This window comes from Erythrolamprus reginae, chromosome 4 (assembly GCF_031021105.1).
Source record: "Erythrolamprus reginae isolate rEryReg1 chromosome 4, rEryReg1.hap1, whole genome shotgun sequence".
NCBI classification, from domain to species: Eukaryota; Metazoa; Chordata; class Lepidosauria; order Squamata; family Dipsadidae; genus Erythrolamprus; species Erythrolamprus reginae.
In genome coordinates, this window is record NC_091953.1 from 99263070 (window position 1) to 99277025 (window position 13956).

Below are 13956 nucleotides of genomic sequence, written 5' to 3' on the forward strand. Positions count from 1 at the left end.
GGGGTCCCCAAACTTGGCAACTTTAAGACTTGTGGACTTCAACTCCCAGAATTCTCCAGCCAGCATAGCTGGCTGGAGAATTCTGGGAGTTGAAGTCCACAAGTCTTAAAGTTGCCAAGTTTGAGGACCCCTGATATAGACCATTGAATATTCTGATATATTTATATAATCCCTGTCCCAAAAATGCATTTTCAAGAGGCAGCTGAAGTTTCTTGTTTTTCCAAGATGTCTTGGTTCTCATCCAAGAAACTTCTTCAGCTGTGACAGGATGTCATAGGATTTATATTCCTTGCAGACAGCTGGTCATTTGCATTCTTCTAGAGAGTCATTGAAGCCACTTGACCAAAAGCACCTTTGGGGAAACCATGACCTGGATGAGAATATCCATAGGCATTTAGCTATGAATTTTGGGATGAACACTGTTGAATGTTGTGGGAGTATGAATGGATTTCTAGAAAAATTGCAGATTACAGGATCTCTTTCCGCAGTCATAAAAAGGCTCCATGCACTTACCGGTAGGTGACCCTGAAGATACAGACAAATCTCCAAAATAATGCAAATGACTACCTGTCTGCAAGGAATATAAATTCTTCCATTTCCCACCATCCAGTCATAGATGAAGAAATACAGTGGTACCTCGGTTCTCGACCACAATTCATTCTGGAAGTGTGGTCGAGAACTGATTTGGTTGAGAACTGAAACAATTTAAGATAAATTCCCCTCCTCAGTTGTCTCTCCCTCTAGCTTGCCTGCTTCTGTCCCTCTCTCTCTCTCTCTCTCTGTAGCTTGCCGTCTTCCGTCTTCAGTTCTCTTGCTCGCCCGCTTCTATCCCCGTCTCTCTCTATCTCTCTCTCTCTCTAGCTTGCCAGCTTCCGTCTTCAGTTCTCTCGCTCGCCCACTTCTATCCCCGGCTCTCTCTCTCTCTGTAGTTTGCCGGCTTCTATCTTCAGCTCTCTTGCTCGCCTGCTTCTGTCCCTGGCTCTCTCTCTGTGTAGCTTGCCGGCTTCTGTCTTCAGCTCTCTTGAGTGTTTGAGTTCAAATATTTGTTCAGATTTCAGGGCAAAAGTTTCTTGAATTTCCTGGTCAAATACCGATTTTTCCGAACTGAGACGCGTTCGAAAACCGAGGTACCACTGTACCATACCTTCAATGAAAAGCTTCTAAGAAAAACAAGAAAATTCTCTCTTGAAAAAGCACTTTGGGTACAATTGTGGCCTGGATAACTGAGAATCTCCATACACATATATAATTATTGTCTAGTGTATCAGTAATGGAAATTCAGTCGGAGATTCTTTACAATTAACCACATAAGGCATAAGCAAGTTGTATAGGCATTGTATGTCAGAGTGTATGTCACTGTATGTCAGAGTGTATGTCACCTGAACCTTTGTGTGAACATGACATTTTTTAACGAGCTAACTTAAATGTGACCTTCCAATATATTTCAATTTTAATTCAGAACAAATATTCCAAAGGATGGAGCAGAGATTTTTACGGTGTCTCTGAACATTACAAAGCTGAAAAATGAAGATTATGATCAGCACTTTATTTGCCAAGCAGGTGAAGTGGCAGCATTCATCAAAATACAGCGCCCAAGTATGCCACTTTTTTATTTATAAATGTGTCTTACTCTCTTACAGGGAAGAATGCAAATCTAGAACAGGAAAAAAGGGAAAATATATAGATGTAAAAATAATGAAATCTTGCTGAAACATTTCAGCCTCTGAAATACTGAATATAGAAATGAGAGAAGGAAATGGAGACATTTTTTGCATGAATTGGAAAACAAGTCACAGAGTATGTTGTGAAATATATTCTGGTATGCATAGAATTTCAGTCATAGGAAATTCTGTGTCTATCAGAGGTCAAGTGGTGTGCATTTTGGGGGGGCTTCTTGCTGGGACAGAACACATACTGTATGATATTTATCTTATCTTTGAACTAGAAATCAAGATAATAATACTTCCTAAGGAAAGATGAATTTGGCTCAGTGATTTCTAAGTGCTAATCATTATTCTAACCATTTATTAATACCATATTTAACATGAATTTTCTTTTCTGATTTAGCCAAAAACCGTGCAGCTTTTGTGCTATTGATATTACTACTCATTATACCTGTATTAATCTGCATCTTGTTCAAGATTGAAATTGTCCTTTGCTATCGGAAATCATGTCGTCCTTTTTTTAATAAAAAAGGTAACATTCTATTTGTATTACGGAGAGGGGCGACATACAAATCTAATAAATAACAATAATAACAATAATAACAATAATAACAATAATAACAATAATAACAATAATAACAATAATAACAATAATAACAATAATAACAATAATAACAATAATAACAATAATAACAATAATAACAATAATAACAATAATAACAATAAAAAAGGGAAGAATAATAGCATTGTCCTATTAATTTTTAAACGTTATCAAGTCAGTACAGTGGTACCTCTACTTAAGAACACCTCTACTTAAGAACTTTTCTAGATAAGAACCAGGTGTTCAAGATTATTTTGCCTCTTCTTAAGAACCATTTTCTACTTAAGAACCCGAGCCAAGAAACATTTTCTAGGAAATTTGAGAGCAGCACCAAGGCCCGGCCAGTTTCCTACCATCCCCCCTTTAATCCTGGCCATCTCGGGCTTTTCTGGGCTGCCAGAGGAGCCTTTCGGTGATGGTTAAGGAGGCTTTCGCAGTTCAGAGCGAATGAAGCATTTTCCTTTCTCTGGGCACTTGGAGAGGGAATAAACTTCTGCCAGCGCCCAGAGAAAAGAAACGCTCCCTTCACTCTGGGCAGTGACTGTCCTCCTCCTCCTCTTCTTTCTCCTCTTCCTCCCACCCAAATTCCGAGCTTTTATTTCTTTCCTAATGGGTTTGCACACATTATTTGCTTTTACATTGATTCCTATGGGAAAAATTGCTTCTACTTACAAACTTTTCTACTTAAGAACCTGGTCACGGAACGAATTAAGGTTTTAAGTAGAGGTACCACTGTATTGAATCTTAGAGATCATATAGATAGTTTTTCTTCCTGACTATCTATACCCATCCTGCTCATCTAAATCTTCCAATAGTGACTCATAATTGCTATACCTGAGTCTATCCTCCTTGTTGTTGGTTGTCCTCTTCTTTCCATCCTCTTTTTCCAGACTTGGAGCTGTTTCCAGAGAACTAGATCTTTGTGTAAAATGACCAAAATAGTGTAATTTGAAGCTGTCCTTAAGTGAAAATTCCCTGGACTGAAAAAAAACATGCTGACAAATAAATGGGTTAAAATTGTGGTTGAACAAGATTAATGGTCTTAATTTCTGAAGATAGGAAAGATGACAGATCAAGTTCTAACTTTGGAAATTTGATGATGATGATGATGATGATGATGAGTGATTATTGGGCTACTGGGTGTCACATCAAAAAATCTTGGACAGCACTTAAAAAAACCTTCTGCATTGAGAGTATTTTCATCTGTCATTTACAAAAGGCCACACTGCTTGGATGCATCATGCATGCATATATTAGGTCAGTGTTTTTCAACCAGTGTGCCGTGGCACACTAGTGTGCCGTGAGACATGGTTAGGTATGCCGTGGGGAAATTAAACATTGGTCTCCAAACTATGGCCCATGGAGGCCATTTATCTGGCCCGCCACCAGCCGCCTCCATCTTAACATAAACATTCCCCTCACAATCCCTCCATATATCAGCGACAGGAAGAGTGGAGGCACAGGGAATGCTCACTGACCAATCATCTTCTAGGATTCATCCCGAGCACTAACGATGAACCAATAGCAGGCTGCCTCTCATTCACACCCAGGAAGGTCCCCACCCAGGCTGCTGCACACTTGTCATTGTGTGGCCGCGGCGAGTACTTGAAGCTGCTACTCCTCCCAATGGTCCCGATTTCTAATCCTGGTCAGGACCGGAGGTAAATGTTGCCACCACTAGATGAAGCCTCAGCCTCAGCCTCAGCCTCAGCTGGTTATGTCTATCCTGATGGCGTATATAGATATTTGACCTTTTTCTTTTTATAAGAGGCTCCCGCAGAGGGTGATATACAATGCATCACAATGTGTTAGTGTCATTTTGTGTCATTTTGTTTGGTGGTGTGCCTCAGGATTTTGTAAATGTAAAAAATGTGCCGCAGCTCAAAAAAGGTTGAAAATCACTGTATTAGGCGATACAATATGACATTAGGAAGAACTCAGTGCATATGAATACCAATACTAGCTGAAGAACTGGTAATTGCGATTTAACATTTTATATATAACAGTTATTTAAAATGTTATAGGAGTTGCTATTCTTTTTAATTCATTCTGTGTTTTTAAGAAAACACAAGCTCTGAACATTTTATTCATGTATTATGTATACATATACATATATATACATTTATTTACTAGCTTGATTGTTTGTTTATTTTTATGGCCCTATAATCCCTTGCTTTGGGGTGGCATTTGCTGGCCCAGTGCCCTCCCTGATGCCTATGCAGAGTTTGCATTTTCTCTTTGAGCCCTGATGGAGAAACATCGGTTGCTGCCTAGGGTTGAACTCTGAACCGAGTGGGAGGCAAGCATATTCCCCTCTAGTCCTCCACACTACTCACACTCTGAGCATTATACGAACCAGTGCTTCTCAATCTTGGCAACTCTAAGCTTACACTTGAGAGTCCTGGAAGTTAAAGTCCACATACACCCTTAAAATGGTCATAGTTGAAAAACACTGCTATAGATGCCCATTTGTTACTTTCATCATCACCTGATACAAAACAGACATGGGTTGTTTGCAACTGTTTAATGTATTGGGGATGGAGGTTGTTAATAATTTATGAAGCAGTTTTGTTTTATACTGGCAGTTTCAGATGGGAAAATGTATGATGCCTATGTGTTATATCCCAAAATCACCAGACAAGTTGACTTTGTATTGAAAGTATTACCTGAAGTTCTAGAAAAACAGTGCGGATACAGTCTCTTTATACCTGGCAGGGATGATTTGCCAGGAAAAGGTAAATGTAACTAGTCTGAGGTTGCTTGTTTACTATTTATTTTATTTATATATTGAATTTTGAGACTTCCCATCTCATTCAGAGCATCTATACAAATTGGCAAGTAGTCAATGCACACAATTTGGTGCTATAGATATAATTATTTATGCTGCCCAAAATATTAAAGACTTGGTGAGGAGAATGACTAAAGAAGAACATTTCTGCTATTTAAAAATTGATACATTTTACTTAGTTTGTTTATATTTATACTTATTAAATAATCATAGTGACATACAAAATAAGCATATATAAAGCAATAAAAACATATGCACATAATAATAAACAGAAAAAATAGCCCTTGAGATTCTTAACTTCTTTTTGTTACTTAAGTAACATTAGAAAGTTCTCTACACTTCCAATTTTATTCAACTAATATTTGATAGCAGCATGAAAATGTTAATTTACAACTGAGAAATGATTTTTAATATAATTTTTAAGCTGTTTTTACAGCAGAGTCTTATGCAACATAATAAAATTATTCCTTTTTAAAAATATAAAAGTAGATGCTAAATTAAATTCATGAAATGCTCCTGGTTCGCTCGTGCCTGTTGATCATTAGAGAGCCAAGTGTGAAGAGTGCACAAGGCTCTCAACACCACCATTTGGGTTCTTTTTCCCGAGTGAACCGGGAACATTTCACCACTGATTAAATTGTGAGTGAAGTGCTAATGCAACTACCGTTTTTTTCCTTTACAATACATTTATACATGTGTATCTGAGTAAAGAAAATAACAATAATATGCCTGTCTTAATCTCCTTTTATATCTGCAGATTTATCATTTAAATCATTTTAATTGCTCAAATCAGTGTTCTTTTGAAAACAATATGATGGATTTAAAAAGTCACTAATTATGATTGCGCCCAAGGAAATCTGCAGCTGGGATCATGGATATAAATGGGCCAAATATATCCAAACAATGCAGGATTGCATAGTTTTATAGTAAAAAGAATGGATAATTTTATTATGTTGCATAACACTCAACTTTAAAAATGGCTTACAGATTATAATAAATCATTTCTCGATTGTAAATTTAACATTTTCATGCTGCTTTCAAATATTAGTTGAATAAAATTGGATCTTAACTGCATGTGTACATAGATATACTGTATGTTGCTACACCAGAAAGTTGTTAAATGAATTTCGCTCCATTTTACTACCTTACTACTAATAAGTATAGTTATTAAGCTGGTAACATGGTTGTTAAGAGAATCTGGTTTTCCTATTGACTTTGCTTATTAGAAGGTCAGAAAAAGTGATCACGTGACCTTGAGATATTGCAATTGTCATAAATTAGTTGCCAAGGATCTGAATTTTGATCATGTGACCATGAAAATGGTGTAATGGATATCTGTGAAAAACAGTCACTTTTTTCAGTGCCATTGTAACTTTGAACGGTCACTTAATGTTATGGTGCCTTCTGTTGAATTACACGACAAGGAGTGTGAGATGCATTCATTTTTAGACCACCTAGTTTGGTCTTTAAGTGATTAATTTCCTGTTTTATTTTTTCAAGAAGCTTATATATCAAGCCTTGTTAAAGTATTATTTTCTTGCATATAGAAATGGTCTTGATTCCAGGCTTTGTTTTGGGCCCCTTGTGTCATTTAAAATTCATGTGTATCTAAAAGAATATACTGTAATAAGTTTGTGGATATTGACATTCTGACACAATCTTTATCTATGGTGATTTATAGCATTAGTCAACATGGTTGATGAAACCGTTAAGCAAAGCAGGAGGCTGATCATGATTGTAGTACCTGGGTTGTCCAGCTCAGAAGAAGCTCCTGAGCAGAATATAGCAGTGTATCATGCTCTTATACCTGATGGAATGAAAACAATCCTGATCGAAATGAGCAAGATAAAGGATTACAGCAACATGCCAGAGTCCATTAGATACATCAAGCAAAAACAGGGAGCTATCAGATGGAAAGGGGACATCATGAAGAAAGACTCTTCTTCGGCAAATAGTTCCTTTTGGAAAAAGGTTAGATACCGAATGCCACCAGCACATCAAGGGTCCCAAGAATTAACTTTGATGTCAATCTCCCAGAAGATAGAAGCATAGTTTTGAAATAATTACAGATTTTCCTTGGAAGGAAGTCTGCATTGAAGCTGATGCAACATGTCCTATATGGTGGAGATGGACTCCTAAATTTATGTAATGTTGGAACTGATTTTCTTTTTTATTCACCAGGTTACGTTACTCCTACAACCTGAATTGTACAGCTTTTCATTTTTTAAAAAAAATGTAATGTGAAGAGATAATTTTTTTTGATAAAGAATTCTTGCTTACAAATATAGTGCAAATATCTATGACTTACTGGCTAACTTTATGTCACCATTTTAGTTTCAGATACCAATCCTGCCTCAATGTATGTTTCGAGGTTCTGTGCAGCAGCATGTAAAATTCATGTGATGATGACCTGTGCTATAAACTACATTTCCTGAGCATCTAGCTTACCATGTTATTAAAGTGATTTGTTACTTGATAGATGTAGTTTTCCACATATTAATTCCACATATTAACCATGTAATGCTCCTACCCCTACTTTTAGACACACATTTTTAAATATGCTTTTTATTGTTTTCACTTTGTAGTATAGTCCTATAGTCCTCTGAGTCCTTGGAGAAGGGGCAGCCTACAAATCAAATCAAATCAAATAAATAAATAAATAAATATTATTTACATTTTCTAGATTTTTTTTTAAATAACCATTTTTTAGGTGTTTTTTTTTTAACGTATCCTTTAAGCTTCTTAAATGGCTGGATTCTGCCCTCCTTATATTGGTCAATGTCTCAAATATTTCATTGTGACTTGCTCCATTTTTAAATACAAATTTTGGAGGTTTCTCATTTTCAAGAGAGAAAATCTGCATGTGCACATACACAAATGTACATTCTCTTGTGGAAATTGCATTTCCGCTGACATCCTACTTTTGAACCTTTGGTTATCTTAGTGAGAACTAACTGATGAGTTAGATAAACCCTTGATAAGATCCAGTTTTATTTTTGCAGACTGTTTTTGCAGATATACTAACATAGTAGGCTGGGAGACCTGAAATCTTTTGAATGCCCTGTCATTAATATTCCATTTTATTATCTTTCTAAAGCATTAGAAAGAGGCCCTATGCCAGTGATGGCAAACCTATGGCATGGATGCCACAGGTGGCACGCAGAGCCATATCTGCTGGCACACAAGCCATTCCCTAGCTCAGCTCCAACGTACATGTGTGTGCCAGCCATCTGATTTTTGGCTCTCACAGAAGGTGTTTTTGGCTTCCAGAGAACCTCCAGGGGCATGGAGGTGGTTTTTTTTTACCCTCCCCTGTCTCCAGGGAAGCCTTTGGAGCCTGGGAGGGTGATACACGAGTGAACTGGGTTCACCAGAAGTTGAGAAACAGGCCATTTCCGGCTTCCAGAGGGCCTCCGGAGGTTGGGTGCAATTGTTTTCACTCTCCCCAGGCATTGAATTTATTTATTTATTTATTGGATTTGAATTATGGGTGTGGACACTCACGCATGTGCAATAGCACACCCACACGCTCTTTTGGCACCCGAGGGAAAAAAGGTTCGTCATCACTGCCCTATGCCATATGTGACAATGTAAAGGTGTTTTTTTTTCCAAACCTACAAACCAAAGCTGGCTTCTCCTGGTTTGGATTGGTTCATCTGAACTGGTAGCAACCCACTGGTGACATCACGATAATGTCACACAACCGGGTTTGTTGGTGCTGGTCCGTGGATGCCCTCATATTTTTTTTAATTTGGGGTGGCAAATATATCCCCCCCAAAATAAAAATAGTTTTTTTTCCTGCGTATGCGTGGAAGCTGAGTTTCTGGTACTGCACAAACATTACCATTTTTTTTTGGCTTTGGGGAATTTTTGGGGGGTGGGCACTGCGCATGCACAAGCATAGCCCCGTAGCATGGGAAGAAGCAAATCAACGAGAGTTAAGTTAGAACCTACCCCTGCTACAGATGAGACTTTTTTCAAGGTTTACCCTGCTGCTTTGGAAGATTTTTCCACCTGCTGCTTTTATGGGCATGCATATTTGCTTCATGAAGAGACAAAGATAAATAACAGCCAAGAGCAACTTCTGAGAATGCTTACACAAGCTGGAAACAGAGGCGTTCGTCATTTGAAGAGGGTTGCTTTTCTTACACCCTTAAGCACTCCTTTGGGCTGCCTTGCACAGTTGTACTCGCTGTCTGATGCAGAAGATGACTGGGTTATTTTGGTCTTATCCTCAACAGCTGCAAAATGTCATTTTGTTTGGAACAGGTCGTTTTTATGTGTTCTTGTATAACATAAACAGTTGACCATATCAGTATAAGCCCTGCTTCATAAGCACGTAGTGTACTTATTTTATATACATTTAAATCTTAACACAGCTGAGAGTCTGCTTTTAGCAGTATATTTGCAACATGCTCTTTTTTTTGCTTATGAATATATTCTAATGTGTGTATTTTATTTTTATGATGTAAATTGTCCAGAGTTGATTAAAATCATGTGGATACCTAAGTATGTATGTATGTATGTATGTATGTATGTATGTATGCATAAATATACATACATAAATACATACATACATGCATACATACATACATACAGTTTCTCCTAGTCATGGATTGGGTTATGTGCTTACTATAGATTGACAAATGTGCTCATATTAGGGATAATCTATACTACAATCTTCTTAATTCGGTATTAATATATCCTAAAAAATTTTTTTTCCAAATAAAAATAACTGGTGAATTTTTAAAAATTGTTTTACTTTAGTAATAGTTCAGATTAGGGATCTACACATTGGTTGTAAATTAAAACATTAGGATGAAGTATCTTTTACGTATGCCAATCTATTGGCGTGTCAGAAATTATTAGCAAGCATGAAATAGTTACAAGTGGGACGAAGAATAATTTTTATGGCTTAAGCTAAAGATGGTTGCAAAAAATTAAAAAGGCTTGATACCATGGCAAACAAAATTATAACAAAGTATTGCTTAATTGATCCTATTTATTTATTTATTTATTTATTCATTCATTCATTCATTCATTCATTCATACATTCATTCATTCATTCATTCATTCATTCATTCATTTATTTATTTATTTATTTATTAGATTTGTATGCCGCCCCTCTCCGTAGACTCGGAGGCTATTTATTATATTCAAGTGTGCATAATACATTGCTGTTGTGTATATAAGAAATACCCAATGATGCATTAATAATTATGAGTGGGGTTTCAGAAAGGCGGCTCCAATCCATAGAGTATATTGCACAAGTACAGAACTGTGTTTTTTATTGTTCAACATTTAATTTCTGTTCTTTGTTTAAGGCAAATCTAATGTGAAACCTTGTCTCCCTTATTTAACCAAATACTGTACAATTTTTAAAGAAGAGCTGGGCATTTTTTACAAACCTTATTGAAAGTTTTTGCTAGAGGTGTTGAAATATTGCTCTTTTACGCTTGAGATCAAGACAAAATAGTAAATAGTAACATGGTGGTTAAGCAATTCTTCCTGGGAAATAGCACGGGTCCATGCTACCTGATGAACCATGTCATCCTGCCAGGGTGAGATCTACTCCCCATCCTTCCACAAGGGTATGAAGACCTGGCATTGCCAATTGGTCTGGGGACTCCCAAAGCAGCCCCAACAGCCTCCAGCAGATGCCTGAAGTTTTAAAGAAATGAATATTTTGTGCCCATTAAGAAATCTGAGCCAATCTATTCATAAACAAAACATCTTCGGTTCTATCTGATAGCATTAAGGAGGATAGGTCATGACCTTTAGGACATATAGGATTAAGTCTACCACCATCAGAATAGCTAAAGACACCAGGCTCACTACATTGTACAATACCCTGCAACATCTCAGAAACTGTATAAAATCCTTGCACTCAACAAACTAATTTGTCAGCTTTCCCAGAACTACATGCTGTTGTTGGTGGTTCTGCTCACCAATCAGCCTCCCTTTTATTTGTAGTGCCTTTCTCCTGGCTTTGAACCGGATCGGATTTTTCTTCCAACAGGAGTAAATTGAATCAAGCCAATACTTGGGAATACCTTAGAGAAAGACTGGTTGCCCGAAAGATATTTATCTTGTCTGGCTTCATACAAATTCATTGAGAAACGTTGATTATGCCTGGCTGAATCAAGTGGGAGGAGCTTAACTTGGTCAGCTATGATTTATGGGAATGTCTTGCAGTACCATCAATTCCCACAAGATATCACTCTTAGCTATTGGATTTCCAAATCTATCTAATATCTTCAATGCTTGTATCTATTGTTAGGCTGGACACCTGCCTACTAATACAACTCTTGAGCTGACTGCACCCTTGTTACCACATGTTTGTCAGCTGTGGCTTAAAGGCCTACAATTTCTATGAATAGGGAGAAAGAACAATAGGTGTTTCTAAGAAAGCAACAGGAAGTCTCACGGTGGGTGATGCAGTAACTCTGCATTTTATAATTTGCATTTTATAATTTACAAGTGTTTATAAGTATATTATTTTCTGATTGCTTCATTCTTACTTCAGAGTTAGAATAGAGTTATTTCAGCCATGTCTGTGATTGTACTTGCACTGTTCTGCCTACTGGCAGGCAATGATAATCTATCAGAAATTCAGAATATACTACATATCAATAGGCTTGTGACCTCAGGTTGATTTTTCTCCCAAATCTTTCACATTTTATTTCTTTATTAAATGTATATGCCGCCCAGAGTTGCTAGATTGAGGGATTGAGCAGCATATAAGTTTAATAAATAATAAATTAATAAAGTGCTAAGTGTTCAGAATTTTAGAAGATTTTACACAATCTGCAGAAATCTGTAATAATATGCATGCAAATTGATAAAATATCAACTACAGCCGATTTCCTGAAAGATGACACATTATATAAGTCTTGTTAGTGTTGTGGTTAGCTCTGGCCCAGCTCCTGCCCCAAGGACTGTGGATGTGGGGGAGACATCCACATGCTGCAGGCCTGTTTTGCCCCCCCCCCCGGTGGAATCTGCTGATGAAGGCTCCTCTGACCAAGAAGACATGAGTGACAGGGTGAAGGAGACAGTGGCAGACAGCTCAGAAGGAGATCAATTATCTAGCTCCTCCTTGGATTCAGAACAAGAGTTAATGGTACAGCCACGCATGTGGAGAGTGATGCATAGGCAACAACAACAACTGAGAGATTATTATCACAGAAAATGAGGCCACCTGTGGTTGGGTGGGGCTGTGGTAATTAGTGAGGCTGCTATAAATAGCAGCCTGTGGGTTTGGCCATTGTGGAGGATTATCTGATCATTGTGTTTCGTGACTGCTTTACTGACTTTGACCTTTTGTGTGCTGATTTTTCCCCGCTTTGAAACTAAACCAGAGCAAAGTGTGTTTCACTGTGTGAAAGAAGAAGGACTGTGAATTGCCTCACAGCTGCAAGCTAAGTATCACAGAACTGATAAGGGACTTGTACAAATCACCAGTTTGTTTGAAGACGAGTGCTCTTTGCTATACCAAAAGAGGGCTTAGTTTAAGTTAATTTTCATTATAAAGAACATTGTTTTGAATTTTCAAACGTGTGTGTGTCTGAAAATTGTACCTGTGAATTTTTGGGAGGAGTCTACCAGAGAGCTTGACAGAACAATTAGTAACTTATTTTGTTTCCCTAGCTGAGTAAACATCCTGACTTTATTCAACTCTGTGCAAAGGTTAAAACTTCCACTGCATATATCTATTGAGATTTTCAGTCATCCAGGTCCAGGTTGTTCCAAAGGTGCTTTTTCAAAAGGCAACTAGACTTGTTTGAAGATGTTGACTTGAAGATGTTTTACTTCTCATCCAAGAAGCTTCTTCAGTTCTGACTGAATTGTGGAGGGCAGGGATGGGTTCTAACTTACCTCGCTGCCAGTTCATTTCCTCACGCACTGTGTGGGTGCGCTTGTGCATATGCACAGTGTCAAAACCAAAATGGCGCTGCCTATGATGCTGCTGAGACAGCCGGTTTGGGGGTGTGGCCAGCCGGCCATCGCTCCTGGTCCAGTGAGCGGGGGAAAATCCCAGTCTGAACTGGGAGCAACTCACCTCTGGTTGAGGGTTATCCGAGCCCTACATTTATCTCAGCCAGGTTTATCTGAGCCCTAGGCAGTGTTCCCTCTAATTTTTTTGGGGGGTGGGTGGAAAAGTATAGTGTCTGAGCGGAAGTCCCTTCGGGACTGGGCGGCACTCTTTCCCTCTCACTCTTTCCCTCTCGGCTTCTGGGCAGGTTTGAAAAACTCTGAGTTGATGGTGATTTTTAAGTGAGCCATTGCTCACTGCTCAGCTTAGAGGGAACTATGGCCCTAGGGCCTCAGATAAAGAGGCTTCAACAACTCTCAGAAATAACGTTAATGACCAAATGACTGTAAGGAATATACATCCTTCCATCATCCACCATTCAGTCAGAACTTATGACACTTCTTGGATGAGAAGCGAAATGTCTTCAAGGAAAAGCAAAGTTCAGTTGCCTTTTGAAAAATTGCCTTTGGGACATATGCATACCATAAAACCTTTAAAAAGTGCCAAGAGTAAACCCAGCTCTTCTGTTCTGCCGGCATGTTTCAACCGCCCGTAATTACAGGGTAATTAGTCCAGGAAGACACACGCCACACAATAAAAGAAAACCCCCAAAGTTTTTATAAACAGAAAAACAGAAACAGCTCCCTTTTTAAATGTCAAAGGGATTTTCTGGTACACACAAGGCACAGGTTAAATGCAATCCAATTGCTCACCCAATAACTGGGAAATTGAGTCCAATTCTAAAGTCCAGAAAGTCCCCACACAATCTTGAACAGCACAAAAACCAGGATCTTGATGAAACAATGAATCAGATAAACTGCCATGAGACTAAAACCCAAGCTGCACTTTTATCTGTAGCACTAATGAC

General features: G+C 38.1%; 2 protein-coding genes across 6 annotated transcripts in view; both read left to right on the top strand.

The window, feature by feature from the left end:
• The window catches only part of LOC139166871 (interleukin-1 receptor-like 2), a 32092-nt gene extending 22286 nt beyond the window's left edge, over window positions 1-9806 (top strand). For 4 of the 5 annotated variants that reach the window (XM_070751045.1, XM_070751043.1, XM_070751044.1 and 1 more), the window contains 4 exons: window positions 1460-1596; window positions 2068-2196; window positions 4851-5000; window positions 6735-9806. In XM_070751045.1, the coding sequence (XP_070607146.1) occupies window positions 1460-1596; window positions 2068-2196; window positions 4851-5000; window positions 6735-7105 (787 nt within the window). In that variant the 3' untranslated portion in view covers window positions 7106-9806. The remainder of the gene's footprint in view (window positions 1-1459; window positions 1597-2067; window positions 2197-4850; window positions 5001-6734) is intronic. The other variant, XM_070751047.1, reaches the window with a different exon arrangement.
• The window catches only part of LOC139166873 (complement factor H-like), a 1233958-nt gene that overhangs the window by 661762 nt on the left and 558240 nt on the right, over window positions 1-13956 (top strand). The window lies entirely within an intron of this gene.